Source organism: Pocillopora damicornis, chromosome 2 (genome assembly GCF_964200805.1).
Source record: "Pocillopora damicornis chromosome 2, jaPocDami1.2, whole genome shotgun sequence".
NCBI classification, from domain to species: Eukaryota; Metazoa; Cnidaria; class Anthozoa; order Scleractinia; family Pocilloporidae; genus Pocillopora; species Pocillopora damicornis.
Genome location: NC_142671.1, coordinates 5,722,462 through 5,739,763, shown reverse-complemented (window position 1 = coordinate 5,739,763; position 17,302 = coordinate 5,722,462). Strand labels below are relative to the sequence as shown.

The window sequence follows — 17,302 nt, the reverse complement described above, 5'->3', positions numbered from 1 at the left end:
TACGCTTTCAAAAGCTTTTCAAATCGCTTTTGGACAGATGAACTTACGGAAATTGATTCCAATTTGTAGGAAGAAGAGCATCAAGGATACGCTTTGGACGTAAATATCGCACAATAAAATATCGCAGACAGTACATCATCCGATACAACAAAAGAACAACTCGATTACCTAATTTCAACCGGCGTGGACTAACAATCCGTGTATTTAAACGACAGAGGCGAATTTTCAGAGTGCGCAGACGATGGTACATTAAGATAGGACGAAGAACGGTTCGTGTTGTGCGACGTGGCCGCCGTCACGCTATACGCTGGAAAAAAAAATGGGTGTGGTTGAGATGGAGATTTAGATTACGCTTTAAGGGCGTCACGCGGGTGATTAGGTGTCGTGGAAGACGTTGGAGAATCCGTGTAGGAAAACGCTTCAGACCTATTAGAAAACGGAGAACACCCTACATCATAGCTGGACGGAGACGATATCCAGTGAAAAAAGCAAAAGGAGGAAGATATCGTATATGGGTGAAAACGAAATGGAGTAGAGCAAAGAGAGTCAAACGACCGCGGCGAAGACGTAAGTAACAAAATTTTGCCAAGTGCGATTGATAGTTTCTTTTCGGGTAAGAAATATGTTGGACCATAGTGTTCGATACATTCTCTTTCTCACAGCTGTCAACAGGGTTTAACTGAAAGCACTTCGTTTGGCGCGTATTTTTCGCTGAGTTCGTACCGATCAAAGAATTAATTGAGCGCCGAAGGAGTGAACTACCACTCTGGACATTTATATGATTTTCTTGGGGCTCGGAAATTAGAAGTTCAATAATCACTTTCAGACCGCGGTCTCGGACTTTTTGTTCTCACAGTTACCGTTCCATTTGTGGCTTCGGTGTTGCGTGTGTTCCTTTGTGTTTGAATTTGACTTAATAATTTTTTTAAACTCAGACTTCTTTCCCAATAAAAACCAGACTGACAAGAAAGTATAGATGGACACGAGTGGGGCTGTACTTTAGCGAGGGTTGCCTGTTTCGTTAGATAGTCAAGACTGTTTTTTGCTGTCTTTGTGATATCACATCTTTTCTGGTGCGCCAATGATATCGTTATTTAGACTGAGTCAGTTCTCAATTTGGAACCGGTACTTTCGCATGTCTATCATTTATTGTTGAAAAGGAAAAAATATTAAAAGAAGTAAAGCTTTTTTCAATCAAACTTCTAATCATAAACAATCAGATAATTTTTTGAAACAACTGGAATTGTCGCCAACGGTTCGAGTATTTGAAGGTAGTTTGAGTAATTAACGCAGCAAAAGTACAATGAAGCTGAAAGGTACTTTTGCAAGGAGTACGCATGCACACTTGATACATGGAATTTTGTTTCACCATTTTTAACTGTCGCCATTTTATTATCTTAAAGAACGTAGATTGAATAATTTGAACGATATACCGGTACTCTTGATTTCATATTCCATTAAAATTGCGAGTGGGTTTTGTCCGTTTTCGAAGACCTTTTACATTATTCATACGTGGACACACTTTGTGTCATTTGACACGGTTTCTCGTGTCATTTTGCTCACTCGAACTGGTGCCATTTCACTGGCGGGCGTGCAATTTTGCTCACTTAAACTGCGTGCCATTAACTCCAAAACTTATCATTGCTCCCCTTGACATACTCCTTTGTTTTTACAGATTAGAAACAGCCGTGTCGTTCATTGTTGTTTAGCATGCCATTTTACCGTGCCCGTGCGTTCGCCTGTTCACACGTTTTCCTGTGGAGGGTCATATATTAAGTTGGTTGTCTATTACCTCACTCTCACTCTCCAAGTATATTTGAGGCCATTCCAACTATCTCAAAATTCCGATTTCGAGTTTAAAAAAAGCTCAAGAGTTTACCTGAGAGCACATCCTGAAATAGGGTCTCGTAATTTTCCCCATGTTTTCTTGTATATACATATTATTCCATTTACAAAGATAGAGGAAAGATACTTATACAATACAATACAATACAATATTTATTTGCCATATACGACATTTACACATGGAAAAAAAATGAAGAAAATTGATGACAGAAAATAAATGGCGAGAAAACCTGAAAGAAACCACGAGGCTTATAACAAGTCAGGCTTTCTCACTTAAAATAACTAATCTTATATTAGAATTACAATATGGACTTATGGTAATTAACTTTGACCGCGCACACGTACACACACACACACGCACACACATATTAAGTAAGTTAGTTAAGAATTACTGCCTTACAGAAGCTAATACTTGGAGAGAAGAAATTCCTTAAGCTTTCTTTTAAAAGAAGCGGAGGAGGGAGAACTAGTTATGTCAGAATTTAACGAATTATAAAAGTTTGGACCTCAGTTGAAAGTAAATTGAAAACTTCCTGGTGTTCGTTCTGCACAGTGGCAAACGGAAGGACTGAGCATTCCTAGTATTATAATTGTGGATTTGACTATTCAGTAAAAAAAAGTTATTGAATTTGGAAGGGAGAGTAGAGTTCTCGAATGAAAACATAAAAGTACCTAATTGAAACGAATGGATATCATGAAATTTTAAGAGTTTAAGTTCCTTTAAAATAGGGCCAGTATGGGCAATGTATGTAGAATTGCTTACTATTCTTAACGCACGTTTCTGTAAGGTTACAATTCTTTGAAGGTTTGACTTATAGGTACCAGCCCAAGCTAAATTGCAATAATACAAATATGGAAGGATCATAGAATTGTATAAAGTACGAAGGGAGTGAGTAGAGAGAAAAAACCTAGATTTATGAATAATACCTATAGATTTGGATAATTTATTTGCTGTTAAGGATATATGCGATTTCCAGGTCAAATTGTCATCTAATAAAACACCCAAAAACATGGTCTCAGAAACACGAAGAATAGGCTGCTCATTTATGAAAACTTGAAATTCAAAGGATTGCCTCTTTTGCCAAGGCTTCGCGGACATCTGTTGATTGATTTTGTCTCGTTAGGCAAGCCAAATTGGTACAAGCGAATGATTAAAAGAAGGCGACGAAGGCGAAGGAGACGACGTCGAAGACGTCGTAACCGACGTTATAGGCGGAGACGAACCCGTCGAAAACAGCGACGCAGAAGACGAAGACGAAGACGAATGAGACGAAAGAGACGACTGGGAGGTAAACAACATTTGCATCGTTTTGAAAAAGAGTAGTGTCTCTAATTCATAGAAAAGAGTGGCCTTTTCCATTGCTAGTGAACGCTTTCATCACGCTCCAAAATACGATTTAACATGGTGACTGTTTATATTCCCCCACAAAATGCGTGGAACAGAGAATGGTTCAAAGAGAATGCTTTATGTTTTTCTGTTGAACTATTTTTACAGCGTGTGATTGTTTATCAATATTCTCTTTTAACCAGGGGAATAAATTCCAGTGATATTAGTGTCAAAACGAATAGAGCGATGCTGTCCAAAATTTTTCAAAACACTTCACGACTATTTTCATCCCCCCCAAAAAATCTTTGGTGGCCAACAGCCAAAAATATGTTTTTAAAGAGGCAATCATCCATTTTGCAGTATCTTTCGTCGGCTCCATGTATATAGTTAGAAAGTGTTACCTTTGCAAAATATTTATTGACCTTTGACGTTCATTTTCTCGTACTTCCCTCTCTCTGTTAATAGGCTGGAGGCGACGTAAAATTAATTTCAGGGGAAGGTTCCGTATTTTGCGTACATCTAGACCTCGATTAAGTATCAAAGTGAAAGGAATCCGGTACAGAATCCATCTAGGTAGAAAGTTGATGAAGATCAGGTACGGCGGAAAATATAGGGAAGTGATATCCAGAGGGAAATTACCGTACCTTAAGATTGGAAAGACTTTATACCGCATCTACATCCGCGGACGTTATTGGAATATAAGAAGAGGGAGAAGATTGCTCCGCTTACCAAGGGTTGCGAGGTACTATTTCATGAGAAAATGGCGACAGGCGAAATGTAGCGGGAAGAGACTATACATCAGGTACATGCGGCGCTGGTTCCGTGTCCTAAGACAAAAGGGGTATACCATCCGCTATCGTGGTAGAAAATTAAGGGTGAAGAGGACACGTAAAGGATACAAAGTACGCTTTGGGGGTCGCTATGGAAAGGCTCAAAGAGGTAAGATGGAGACGAAATTAAAAAATTATTTATCTATCCATCAGACACCCCAAAAGTAACTAGGGGTCCATTGAAAAGCCTGACGGAAAATATGGAGAAACCTCAAGGAAACATTGTGGCTTCTAACTTCTTCAATAAGAATTAAACTACCAAACGGTATGAAATAACAGTGGCGAGACGACCAAACGTTATGGATGGGCGAGATGGATGAAACAACATTTAAAAATAGAAGTCTAAGAGGGGATTAGAGTGATGATGAGAAAATAAGAATTTCAGGTCGCAGTGTTTTCTGTGAGTTTGAATCACTGATGAGCGAAGTTTAAAGTCAATAGTGAGCTCAAGCCAGTCGTGCTGCTCAGGCGTTGTCCCTTTGTCATGGATACTTTTCAAAGTATTTTGGAATAGGCTAGTTGGATATTTAATTAGCTGTATAGGATATACTCTCCATCAGTACGATTATACCGTAACCAAAATCATTTGTAACTACAGCGAGGAAAAGAAGAACGAGGAGAAGAGGGCGCGGAAGACTTCGACGAAGAAGGGGAAGGCGAGTGAGGAGGAGGAGACGGTACGGACTAAGAAGGAGAGGACGGCGGGGAAGACGACGACGTGGAAGGAAGTACGGATTACGACGTCGACGACGAAGAAGACGTGGTAGAAGGTACAGACTAAGAAGAAGAGGAAGACGTCGACGTGGAAGAAAATATAGATTACGGCGTCGACGACGAAGAAGACGTGGTAGACGTTACAGGTTAAGGAGATATCGTGGACGAAGGCGTAAGTGTTAATTGTCAATTTTGAGGTTAACGATTGACCGAGTAGGAATTTTGAAACGGTGTTTATGGAATGGAAATGATAGCACTTTATCTAATTAGCATAGATCAACACGAAAGCAATGCAATTCATAGGTCATCCTTTGAAAAGGTAATTGCGTTAATTCCTTCCTCTAAACTCTCGAAAATTGTGAGTAGATAATGAATATAAAATTGTAGTATTTGGTCAATCTATCATTAAAGTAAGCTGGATTTCCCCACGTTAAGGGTACCGATTTTCTTTCCAAAATATTAGGAGTGTCGTTAGTGATTCGCCTCTTTGAAATATTTCTATTATCACAAGGGTCTTTTTATCTAGACGTTCGTATGAAAAAGAAGATCATATCTTTAAGATTTTGGCCTTTTCTAGCCACATGGAATATCGGGTGATTTTTTAGGAGCGACTGCGAAATTAAGCTTAAACTCGAAGGGCTCTTTCTTGTGAAATTTTTAGTTGTAAAGAGTAAAACTTGAAGTAGCCAGGCGGTCACCATTTTATTCTTTGCCAATACTTTGCTTCAGAAACCCATACTGACTTGAGAACTAAGACTTGCCGTATAGACACGTCTTACACATCTTCTCCTTCTCTAAATAAGGTCGCCCAAGACTCTACTTCAAAGGACGTTACCGACGTTTGAGAAAGGGAGGAAAAGTATGGTACGCGAAAATTGGTGGACATAGATTCAGACTTCGCAGAACCGGTCGTCGAGTGAAAATTTACTACAAGAAACGATGGCGTCTAAGTAAGAAGCAACGCGGAAAGTGGTACATCTGGTATGGAAGAGGGTGGAAGCCTATCGTGAGGCGTCGAGGCCACTGGTTTATGAAAACCCGTCGGCGCTTACAACGGCTAAGAATGAAGGCGAATCTGTTAATGATCAAGGTCAGACGGATCTGGGCACGCATGATGATGCTGAAGAGGCGGCTGTACGTTAAGGTCGGTCGTAAATGGAATCGAGTGGTTAAACGTCGAATGTATCGCATACGCTATCACGGCCGCAACCTGCTGGTCAAGAGGAAAGGAAAAAGCGCTTCTATTCGATATCACGGACGTTGGTGTCGCAGGAGAAGGATAGTGAAGAGACAACCTCGTCGCTTGTGTAAGTAAATTCATCTTTATCGTTTGCCTTTATCATATCAGACTTGAATAGTGACTACTACCGGACATGAAACGAGGACGTTGCAGTGTGCATGTATCACATAATGAAATAAGAACTTAGCTCTTTTTTAATCCCGCCGTAAAAAAGACCTAAGCTATGATTTTGATTTTAGGCTTACAAGCAAACCTAAAGACAAGCTTTAGAATCACGTTCAAAGTGTGCTTACAGAAACCCTCTCCTTTCCGTTTGCCGACTTAATTCTAAATTTTGTGAGAACTAAATTTGTCTCATTAGTATTGTTGACTCTTTCAATGTCCTTTATCGTTTCATAAATACGCGCTAAGTTAAACTTCGAACCTTTTTTGAGTGCCTGTCCTGATAAGAAGCAGAACCTTCTTCCGTTTTCAATCTATTTTTTTGCCACCCTCTAAATAGACGAATAGAAAAAGAACTTTCCAACGGGGAAAAGTGGCATATCCTACACCGGCAAGCTTTTTTGGAATAATTAGGCAATGCATTTCATTTTGACATAATTTAAAAACACAAAGTACTGCACTTTCTTTGTGAAGCTTTTTATCACAAACCTGGCGCTTCTACTGAGTTAGTGAGTGATCATAGGCACTCCACTTTTTTCAGCGAGGAGACAAAGAAGGCGACTGCGAAGAAGGAGGAGGAGGCGGGCTAGGAGACGACGACGTCGGAGGAGAAGGCGAAGAAGGCGAAGAAGAAGACGTAGACGGAAGCTTAGGAGATATGGACGGCGACGACCACGACGTATGTATTTTTGTTTAAGCTAGCGGAAAGCCAGTCGATTCCATACTACTATAAAGGTGTTGATGTGAAAATCATCAGCCGGGCATACCGGTTTTAGTGAGGACTATTTAAATTCGCCATTCGCCGAGTCAGTCCAATAAAATCGCTATTTTGTACATTGTCAGTTATTTTCGTTTACTTTGCCAGCGTTTGAGATCCCTTAAACTTGTCTGCTTTCCCTGATTACAAATTATTATGCGCCAATCTGTAAGTAAAAGGGCGGAAATGGTTCGCAAAAAGTTCGAATTTCCATCTCAAGAAACCCACAGTTCACTCCTCAATTCTATTCCTAAATGTACCGCGTGTAATAAAGCTTTTTACCATTGAAACAAATTAAGTACAATTTTATTTCGCGAAAAAAACGCATCATATAGAAAGACCTAAAGACGCAACAGAAGATGACGACGAGGAAGCGTAAGTAGCTTGAGTCCAAAAAAAGAGAAAAGTATCCTGAAAAAAACATTTTAACATTTCAGGTGAATTAGCAAATGTCACAAGTTTACTTACATTTTAAACTTTGCCCTCGGTGATGTACGAAAGTCAGGAATTATATTTTGCGAGAGAAAATTAAATGAACTGTCATGACTTCAACGAATTGACAGTATTATGATCGACCAAAGTTCCGTTGACTTGGTGGATCTTAAGCAGGCCTCTTGAGTACTGACATGTTTCTGTTGCTTCCGCGGCTGTATGACACTTTTAAAAATATTTAAGAATAGCTATTCACATTTTGATGCGTTTGGTTTTAGGTGGAAGACGCCGCAGAAGAGGACGACGAGGAAGGCGTAAGTATTCGGCGTCCAAAATCGAGCAAAAATAAAAACGGAAAACCATTTTATGTGCATGACAATTTTTGGATGCGTGTAAACATGATAAATTGTGCTCCCTAGGCAATCTATTAGAAAAAAAAAAAAGGTGATGAACTTTTATAACTTGGCTTAAGATGATCGGCTTAAATTCCATTGACTTCGTGGATCGTGAGCAGCCCCTTGCGCGATCATACGAATTTGAACGTCACCTTGAGGATCGCTTTGTCCCTTTCTACAGGTTATTTTCATCATTTATCAAAGGGGTGCCTTTTTCTACTGCATTATTCCTTTTTTTCCTATGCCACAGTGTGCGTTTATATTTGAACGAGCATTTAACTGATCCAAATTACAATACTAGGAACGGCTAAAAGGTGCACGTGTTAAAATTTTGGATTGCTATCGACATAATGTTACTCGCAAGAGGGGTTGGACATAGCATGGAATTAGTTTAGGTAATCTCGCGAGAATAGTCATAAAAACATAAATAAAATTCTTTGGAGGAGAGAAAAGTATTTACCACAAGGGCATCTAATTATCCGTCTCTAATTATCCGTAGAGTGATTTTATGGCTTTTACGTGAATAACAATAATCAGTGTACTGAATGAATTGTAGAAAGCGGAGTCAGTGAATAATCTTGTCGTTTTATACAGGAAAGAGATACGTCCACTACCGTGGAAGACGACGACGTGTAAAGATCAAAAGGAAATACTTCTTTGGACGGAAACGTATTCGTAGGTTCAGGCGGAGAATAAGGATTTTGGTCCGAAGAAAATACAGGAAAATAAAACGTTTCGGCAGGCGATGGCGAGTGCGAATTAGAAGGAGATGGTGCGGACTGCGAAGATTCGGTCGAAAGTGGTACTTAAGGAGAAAAAGGAAATGGAGAAAGATTACTAGAGTAAGACTTAGATTGAAATATAGAAAGAAAAGAATTCGGATAAGACGGCGAAGGAAGAAGTGGTACGTACGACGAAGAAAGCGATGGAGGCGTGTAAGGCGTAGAGTTCGTTGCAGCATCCGCGTTCGAGGAAGGCGAGTGAGGGTGAGGCTGATTGGTAGAAGACGCGTAAGAATCACCAAGAATGGTAGAGCAAGGAGGATTCGCTTCAGACGTAAGTAGGCTAGGAAAGTTAACGATGAATTACAACTTGCTCAATAAAACATGCTTATGTTGAACAAGAATGGCTCGCCGAAGAAAAGATGGGTAAAATTTCCGCACAGTCCCATACTACATTATGCATTCAGTTCTTGGATAGAGAAAACAATGACAAAAACAATACATTGCCATTAGGAAAACGGATCTGTTTTACAATACTATGGGGCTGTGCGGAAATTTTACCAAAAGATGCAACAAAAGGTTTCCTTTGAGTATTCACATTTTGATGTGTTTGGTTTTAGGTCGAAGACGAGGTAGAAGAGGACGACGAGGAAGGCGTAAGTATTCGGCGTCCGAGTAATTCTGACTAGTTTGACGAGTAACTCTGTTGTACAAAGGAAGGCTGATTAAACTTTATGACTATAAAACGACAATTGTACCTTCAAGATTATCGGCGCAAATATGGTGCAAATCCGTTTTTTCGTCCAGTGAAATTCCGTTGACTTCGTGGATTATTCCCAGGCCTCTTTGCGTCATAGTATGAATTTTTGCAGGTCACTGTGAGGATTCGCTTTACAAGTAAGGTGGTTACGAAAGTTAACGATTGATAACAAGTTGATAATTAATTGTGTTTACATGTTAAATTTTGCTGGTGGTGATATACAAAAGTCGTGCCTCTTTCCTCTAGGGCATTCTGTGATTTTACCCAGGTCGAGGATGCGTTTATCTGAAGGAGCATTAAACCGATCGAAAATACAAGACTAAAGACAACTTAAAAATGCAGCTGTAAAAATGTAGAATTTAAATCCACATAATATTACTCATTAGCTAAAAAAAAAAAAAAGGAAAAAAAAAATAGAATTCAAGTTACTTTCGAGAAGAGCAAACATTTCAAAGTACTAGGGGTATCTAATTAATTTTCTAGAAAAAATGGTGCTGGAAGCCAAAGGAACAATTTTTGGAGGAGAGATATAAGCAAACATATTTGCCACAATTTTGTTTTTTTTTTGCACAGGAAAGAGATACGTCCGCTTCCGTGGAAGACGACGACGTGTAAAGATCAAAAGGAAATACTTCTTTGGACGGAAACGTATTCGTAGGTTCAGGCGGAGAATAAGGATTTTGGTCCGAAGAAAATACAGGAAAATAAAACGTTTCGGCAGGCGATGGCGAGTGCGAATTAGAAGGAGATGGTGCGGACTGCGAAGATTCGGTCGAAAGTGGTACTTAAGGAGAAAAAGGAAATGGAGAAAGATCACTAGAGTAAGACTTAGATTGAAATATAGAAAGAAAAGAATTCGGATAAGACGGCGAAGGAAGAAGTGGTACGTACGACGAAGAAAGCGATGGAGGCGTGTAAGGCGTAGAGTTCGTTGCAGCATCCGCGTTCGAGGAAGGCGAGTGAGGGTGAGACTGATTGGTAGAGGACGCGTAAGAATCACCAAGAATGGTAGAACAAGGAGGATTCGCTTCAGACGTAAGTAGGCTAGGAAAGTTAACGATGAATTACAACTTGCTTAATAAATCATGTATGTGTTGAACAAGAACGGCCCACCAGATAAAAGATGCAGCAAAAGGTTTCCTTTGAGTACAATTCGAAAGACTTATTACCTAAATACTAAGGGTGTGTACTGAAACTTTTCGAGTTGAAATAAACCCATATTTTGGAAAAGTCATGAAAGAATTTAAGATTGAGAAATCATCAAATAGAAAATGTGTTAAAACGTTTACATTGAGTGAATACGACAGTCCTTTCCTCTTGGTTGGTTAGGCTTTAAGCTTTCATGGTGTTTACTTTTGATATAGCTAGGTTGCTCTTAAAAGAAGAGACTGTAAATATAACTCGTAAATACCATTTTTTTTTCGCGTATTATGATTTGGCTAGAGATAAGCTAAACTTGACGAATTCTAGAAAACTGACATGTTCTGAGATTAAGTCGCCTCCTCAGCTGTATGGCATTTTTTAAATGTTTGTGAATAGCTGGTCACATTTTGATGTGTTTGGTTTTAGGTCGAAGTCGAGGTAGAAGAGGACGACGAGGAAGGCGTAAGTATTCGGCGTCCGAGTAATTCTGACTAATTTGACGAGTAACTCTGTTGTACAAAGGAGGCTGATTAAACTTTATTATTATAAAACGACAATTGTAGCTTCAAGATTATCGGTGCAAATACGGTGCAATCGGTTTTTTCGTCCAGTGAAATTCCGTTGACTTCGTGGATTATTCCCAAGCCTCTTTGCGTCATAGTATGAATTTTTGCAGTTCGCTGTGAGGATTCTCTTTAGAAGTAAGGTGGTTACAAAAGTTAACGATTGATAACAAGTTGATAATTAATTGTGTTTACATGTTAAATTTTGCTGGTGGTGATATACAAAAGTCGTGCCACTTTCCTCTAGGGTATTCTGTGATTTTACCCAGGTCGAGGATGCGTTTATCTGAAGGAGCATTAAACCGATCGAAAATACAAGACTAAAGACAACTTAAAAATGCAGCTGTAAAAATGTAGAATTTAAATCCACATAATATCACTCATAAGCTAAAAAAAAAAGAAAAAAAAATAGAATTCAAGTTACTTTCGAGAAGAGCAAACATTTCAAAGTACTAGGGGTATCTAATTAATTTTCTAGAAAAAATGGTGCTGGAAGCCAAAGGAACAATTTTTGGAGGAGAGGAATAAGGAAACATATTTGCCACAATTTTATTTTTTTTTTACACAGGCAAGAGATACGTCCGCTTCCGTGGAAGACGACGACGTGTAAAGATCAAAAGGAAATACTTCTTTGGACGGAAACGTATTCGTAGGTTCAGGCGGAGAATAAGGATTTTGGTCCGAAGAAAATACAGGAAAATAAAACGTTTCGGCAGGCGATGGCGAGTGCGAATTAGAAGGAGATGGTGCGGACTGCGAAGATTCGGTCGAAAGTGGTACTTAAGGAGAAAAAGGAAATGGAGAAAGATCACTAGAGTAAGACTTAGATTGAAATATAGAAAGAAAAGAATTCGGATAAGACGGCGAAGGAAGAAGTGGTACGTACAACGAAGAAAGCGATGGAGGCGTGTAAGACGTAGAGTTCGTTGCAGCATCCGCGTTCGAGGAAGGCGAGTGAAGGTGAGGCTGATTGGTAGAAGACGCGTAAGAATCACCAAGAATGGTAGAACAAGGAGGATTCGCTTCAGACGTAAGTAGGCTAGGAAAGTTAACGATGAATTATAACTTGCTCAATAAATCATGTATGTGTTGAACAAGAACGGCCCACCAGATAAAAGATGCAGCAAAAAGGTTTCCTTTGAGTACAATTCGAAAGACTTATTACCTAAATACTAAGGGTGTGGATTGAAACTTTTCGAGTTGAAATAAACCCATATTTTGGAAAAGTCATGAAAGAATTTAAGATTGAGAAATCATCAAATAGAAAATGTGTTAAAACGTTTACATTGAGTGAATACGACAGTCCTTTCCTCTTGGTTGGTTGGGCTTTAAGCTTTCGTGGTGTTTGCTTTTGATATAGATTGCTCTTAAAAGAGACTGTAAATATAACTCGTAAATACCATTTTTTTTCGCGTATTACGATTTGGCTATAGGTAAGCTAAACTTGACAAATTCTTGAAGACTGACATGTTCTGTGATTAAGTCGCCTCCTCGGCTGTATGGCATTTGTTAAATGTTTATGAATAGCTGGTCACATTTTGTTATGTTTGGTTTTAGGTCGAAGACGAGGTAGAAGAGGACGACGAGGAAGGCGTAAGTATTCGGCGTCCGAGTAATTCTGACTAGTTTGACGAGTAACTCTGTTGTACAAAGGAGGCTGATTAAACTTTATTATTATAAAACGACAATTGTAGCCTCAAGATTATCGGGGCAAATATGGTGCAAATCCGTTTTTTCGTCCAGTGAAATTCCGTTGACTTCGTGGATTATTCCCAGACCTCTTTGCGTCATAGTATGAATTTTTGCAGGTCACTGTGAGGATTCGCTTTAGAATTAAGGTGGTTACGAAAGTTAACGATTGATAACAAGTTGATAATTAATTGTGTTTACATGTTAAATTTTGCTGGTGGTGATATACAAAAGTCGTGCCTCTTTCCTCTAGGGTATTCTGTGATTTTACCCAGGTCGAGGATGCGTTTATCTGAAGGAGCATTAAACCGATCGAAAATACAAGACTAAAGACAACTTAAAAATGCAGCTGTAAAAATGTAGAATTTAAATCCACATAATATTACTCATTAGCTAAAAAAAAAAAAAAGGAAAAAAAAATAGAATTCAAGTTACTTTCGAGAAGAGCAAACATTTCAAAGTACTAGGGGTATCTAATTAATTTTCTAGAAAAAATGGTGCTGGAAGCCAAAGGAACAATTTTTGGAGGAGAGGAATAAGGAAACATTTGCCACAATTTTTTTTTACACAGCAAAGAGATACGTCCGCTTCCGTGGAAGACGACGACGTGTAAAAATCAAAAGGAAATACTTCTTTGGAAGAAAACGTATTCGTAGGTTCAGGCGGAGAATAAGGATTTTAGTCCGAAGAAAATATCGGAGAATAAAACGTTTCGGCAGGCGATGGCGAGTGCGAATTAGAAGGAGATGGTGCGGACTGCGAAGATTCGGTCGAAAGTGGTACTTAAGGAGAAGAAAGAAATGGAGAAAGATTACTAGAGTAAGACTTAGATTGAAATATAGAAAGAAAAGAATTCGGATAAGACGGCGAAGGAAGAAGTGGTACGTACGACGAAGAAAGCGATGGAGGCGTGTAAGGCGTAGAGTTCGTTGCAGCATCCGCGTTCGAGGAAGGCGAGTGAAGGTGAGGCTGATTGGTAGAGGACGCGTAAGAATCACCAAGAATGGTAGAACAAGGAGGATTCGCTTCAGACGTAAGTAGGCTAGGAAAGTTAACGATGAATTACAACTTGCTCAATAAATCATGTATGTGTTGAACAAGAACGGCCCACCAGAGAAAAGATGCAGCAAAAGGTTTCCTTTGAGTACAATTCGAAAGACTTATTACCTAAATACTAAGGGTGTGTACTGAAACTTTTCGAGTTGAAATAAACCCATATTTTGGAAAAGTCATGAAAGAATTTAAGATTGAGAAATCATCAAATAGAAAATGTGTTAAAACGTTTACATTGAGTGAATACGACAGTCCTTTCCTCTTGGTTGGTTGGGCTTTAAGCTTTCATGATGTTTGCTTTTGATATAGATTGCTCTTAAAAGAGACTGTAAATATAACTCGTAAATACTATTTTTTTTTTCGCGTATTATGATTTGGCTAGAGATAAGCTAAACTTGACGAATTCTTGAAAACTGGCATGTTCTGAGATTAAGTCGCCTCCTTGGCTGTATGGCATTTGTTAAATGTTTATGAATAGCTGGTCACATTTTGGTGTGTTTGGTTTTAGGTCGAAGACGAGGTAGAAGAGGACGACGAGGAAGGCGTAAGTATTCGGCGTCCGAGTAATTCTGACTAGTTTGACGAGTAACTCTGTTGTACAAAGGAGGCTGATTAAACTTTATTATTATAAAACGACAATTGTAGCCTCAAGATTATCGGGGCAAATATGGTGCAAATCCGTTTTTTCGTCCAGTGAAATTCCGTTGACTTCGTGGATTATTCCCAGACCTCTTTGCGTCATAGTATGAATTTTTGCAGGTCACTGTGAGGATTCGCTTTAGAATTAAGGTGGTTACGAAAGTTAACGATTGATAACAAGTTGATAATTAATTGTGTTTACATGTTAAATTTAAGACACTTTAAACTCATCTGAATTAAAACTTATTACAATGGGTTATCGGTTCAATATGAAAAGTAACAAAATTGTCAGTTGATGTAAATCGTTCTTACAAAACTGATGCGCTGTCCACTTAACCCTTTCACATGAAAAGTAAAGTCATTGTCTTTCGGCGTGCCGCGTAATTTTGGGCAAGGAAAGCATTTGAAAATCAAGCAGAATATTCGTTCAGCTTTGAAAATCATTTTTTCTGGTGAGGAATCGTTTGCAGAATCCATCATTTCGCTCGTTCAATTGTTATTCCGTCCTCTTCCTTTCTTTGAAATTCGTAAGGTTGTTAATAGATTATTGCTTTTGAGTTGAAGGTCTAACGATTTTCACATACCAAGGGACGTTTGTATGTTCCTAGATAGTAGATGACACAGGGTCTCTGTTAGTTGGCGCACTTATTGAAAACTGGGCACTTTCTTTGCAAAAATGACATATTGGGAAAAATGTAAATGATAAAGAGGAAACTTCACTTTTCTAATGTTTCGTAAATATCAGTTTAAATTTTTTTTCTTATAACCATATTTCCAAGCATCGAATTTTTATTTAGCACGACAGCTACCCAAAGTTGAAAGCAGAGCAAAAAATGCGACCATATCAGCCTGAGGGATGGTTCATGGGATTATAAGTCGGTTTCTTTGAAACCTCTGAGTTAGTTATTGACCCACTTGGTTGTAAGAACAAGCGAAGTTTACCTCAACATTTCGCGAAAATGAAATAAGGAAAACTAGAGCAGGGAAAACTTCATAATTTTTCTGTGTAGAAACCGCTGAAAATTATCATCAATTCTCATGCAGGAAGAGTTACAAGAGGAAGGAGAAGGCGTCAGCGACGTCGAAGGCGTCGACGGCGTCGAAGGCGTCGAAGGAGGCGACGAATGAGAAGAAGAAGACGACGAAGAAAAATATTAAGAAGATACAGACGGAGTATGTGAATATTTATTGTGTTCCGGATATTTAGCTCCAAGAGAGGGGTCTCTGAAAGATATGTAGGCCCAACGGACATCCTCCTTGTTGGAGCTGTTTCTCTCTCTCTCTCCCTTTTTTTTTTTTTTACAACAACTGCGGTGGCCTTTCTTCTTACTCTAAAAAAACGTATTTCCCACTTCAAGTATATTATATTTATGTACTCCTTTCAATATATTTATGAATACATTAAGAATTCACGACGTGACCCGTTTTCAGTTGACTCGATAGCACAGTTGCATTGAGCGCTGAACTGGTTTCGAAGGGCACTAACGGCTGAGAGTTTTAGCAGTATTTAATGCAAACATAGACAGTGTTAAAAGCTGGAATATGAAATTAGGGTAGGTGAAAACGGTCCGACATCTAGGGGGAGAGTTAACTCTCATTTCTTGAAAGGAAGTGGGGCTATCTAATTTATGGTAAACGTAAAATATGAAATTTTCATCGTAAATAAGTCACAAATTCTGATTATGTGGGCACTTTGAGTTGGAACGGTAAAGGAGATGTTCTGATCTTAACGAATTTTTTCTGTGAAATTTCTAGAGTGGCGCGGTCGAAGAATTTTCTTCCATGGTAAACGCCGACGTGTGCGAGCAGGGAGGAGACGTTGGTATCTGCGCTTCAGAGGACGACGCTATCGCGTCCGACGACGTGGAAAACGATCTCGAGTCTACTTCAAGAGAGGATGGAGAATAATAAAACGCAGACGCGGTGTTCAATTTTTGAAATACGGTCGATTTTGGTACCGTATTTTATTCATGAGAGGGTCTTACTACGTCAGATATGGCAAGAGGAAGGTGCCTATCAGGAGGCTCCAATTTCGGTTCATGCGAAAGTGGAGAACAATGAAACTTAACCGTCAGAGGAGATGGCTTTATCTCAATAGAAAATGGATAAGACTTACTGGACGTCGCTTTTATTACATGAATTACAGGGGACGCAAACTTTCAGTGAGAAAAACAAGAGGAAGGTATCAAATAAGGTTCCGCAGGCGATGGTTGAGACCAAGAAGACCGAAATACGGGCGAGGACGACGTCGTGGTGGTAAGGAGATCATCTTCAATCAGAGATTCTCTATTGATAGAATCATAGTTGGTTAAATGCATTTATTCTTTCAATAAACACTTTGTCTCAAACAGAAAAATGTATTCCCATGCACATCGTGTTGAAGAGAGGTAACAGTCGGTAATGTAGATTAGTAAGACAAGCGTGGGGCTCAGGAGACTTTTCCCTGATTTTTTTTTCATATATACTGACTTATAGGACTCATTCGTGCATCGTTAACCAGACAGAAAAAAAATATTGACAGACAACTAAACTGAACAGATTACCGGTGGATTTGTTTATCATGAACCATTTCGTGAGGGGTTACGGAATACGGTTTGTAAAATTTATTCACTATCGGAGTACGCATCTTCGTAACTCCTTCCGACAAAAATAACCCTGGTTTTGTATTATTTCACGAAAAAAAAAACACTGGACACGAACACCTAACTGAATCTTTTTTCATCCGAATTTCCTAACGTTTTGATAGACTTGAAATAGCGTTCCACATCTTGATGTGTTTGGTTTTAGGTCGAAGACGCGGCAGGAGAGTTCGACGAGGAAGAGGCAAGTATTGAGCGTCCGTAAAACGAGTAAAACACTCAAAACTATTTAATGTGTATCATGGCATTACTGCAGGAGTTATGTTAGTCCTTTCGAGGTCATTTTCATAGTACTCACACTAACAATAGTGTTCCTTTTTCTACTGGGATCTGTTCCAATCTTTTGTATTTGGCGTCCAAAAAAAAACCCGAAAAACTTATAGTTGATTAAT

General features: G+C 39.0%; 1 protein-coding gene across 1 annotated transcript in view; it reads left to right on the top strand.

Annotated features, from left to right (window-relative positions):
* LOC113673408 (uncharacterized) overlaps positions 1-17,302 on the top strand; it is an 82,814-nt gene that overhangs the window by 30,741 nt on the left and 34,771 nt on the right. The window contains exons 42-59 of the mRNA XM_089198642.1: positions 70-567; positions 2,970-3,134; positions 3,638-4,111; positions 4,601-4,888; positions 5,520-6,023; positions 6,660-6,797; positions 7,586-7,621; positions 8,297-8,758; positions 9,045-9,080; positions 9,758-10,219; positions 10,754-10,789; positions 11,459-11,920; positions 12,448-12,483; positions 13,151-13,612; positions 14,141-14,176; positions 15,316-15,444; positions 16,027-16,527; positions 17,059-17,094. Of these exons, the coding sequence (XP_089054768.1) occupies positions 70-567; positions 2,970-3,134; positions 3,638-4,111; positions 4,601-4,888; positions 5,520-6,023; positions 6,660-6,797; positions 7,586-7,621; positions 8,297-8,758; positions 9,045-9,080; positions 9,758-10,219; positions 10,754-10,789; positions 11,459-11,920; positions 12,448-12,483; positions 13,151-13,612; positions 14,141-14,176; positions 15,316-15,444; positions 16,027-16,527; positions 17,059-17,094 (4,761 nt within the window). The remainder of the gene's footprint in view (positions 1-69; positions 568-2,969; positions 3,135-3,637; positions 4,112-4,600; positions 4,889-5,519; positions 6,024-6,659; positions 6,798-7,585; positions 7,622-8,296; positions 8,759-9,044; positions 9,081-9,757; positions 10,220-10,753; positions 10,790-11,458; positions 11,921-12,447; positions 12,484-13,150; positions 13,613-14,140; positions 14,177-15,315; positions 15,445-16,026; positions 16,528-17,058; positions 17,095-17,302) is intronic.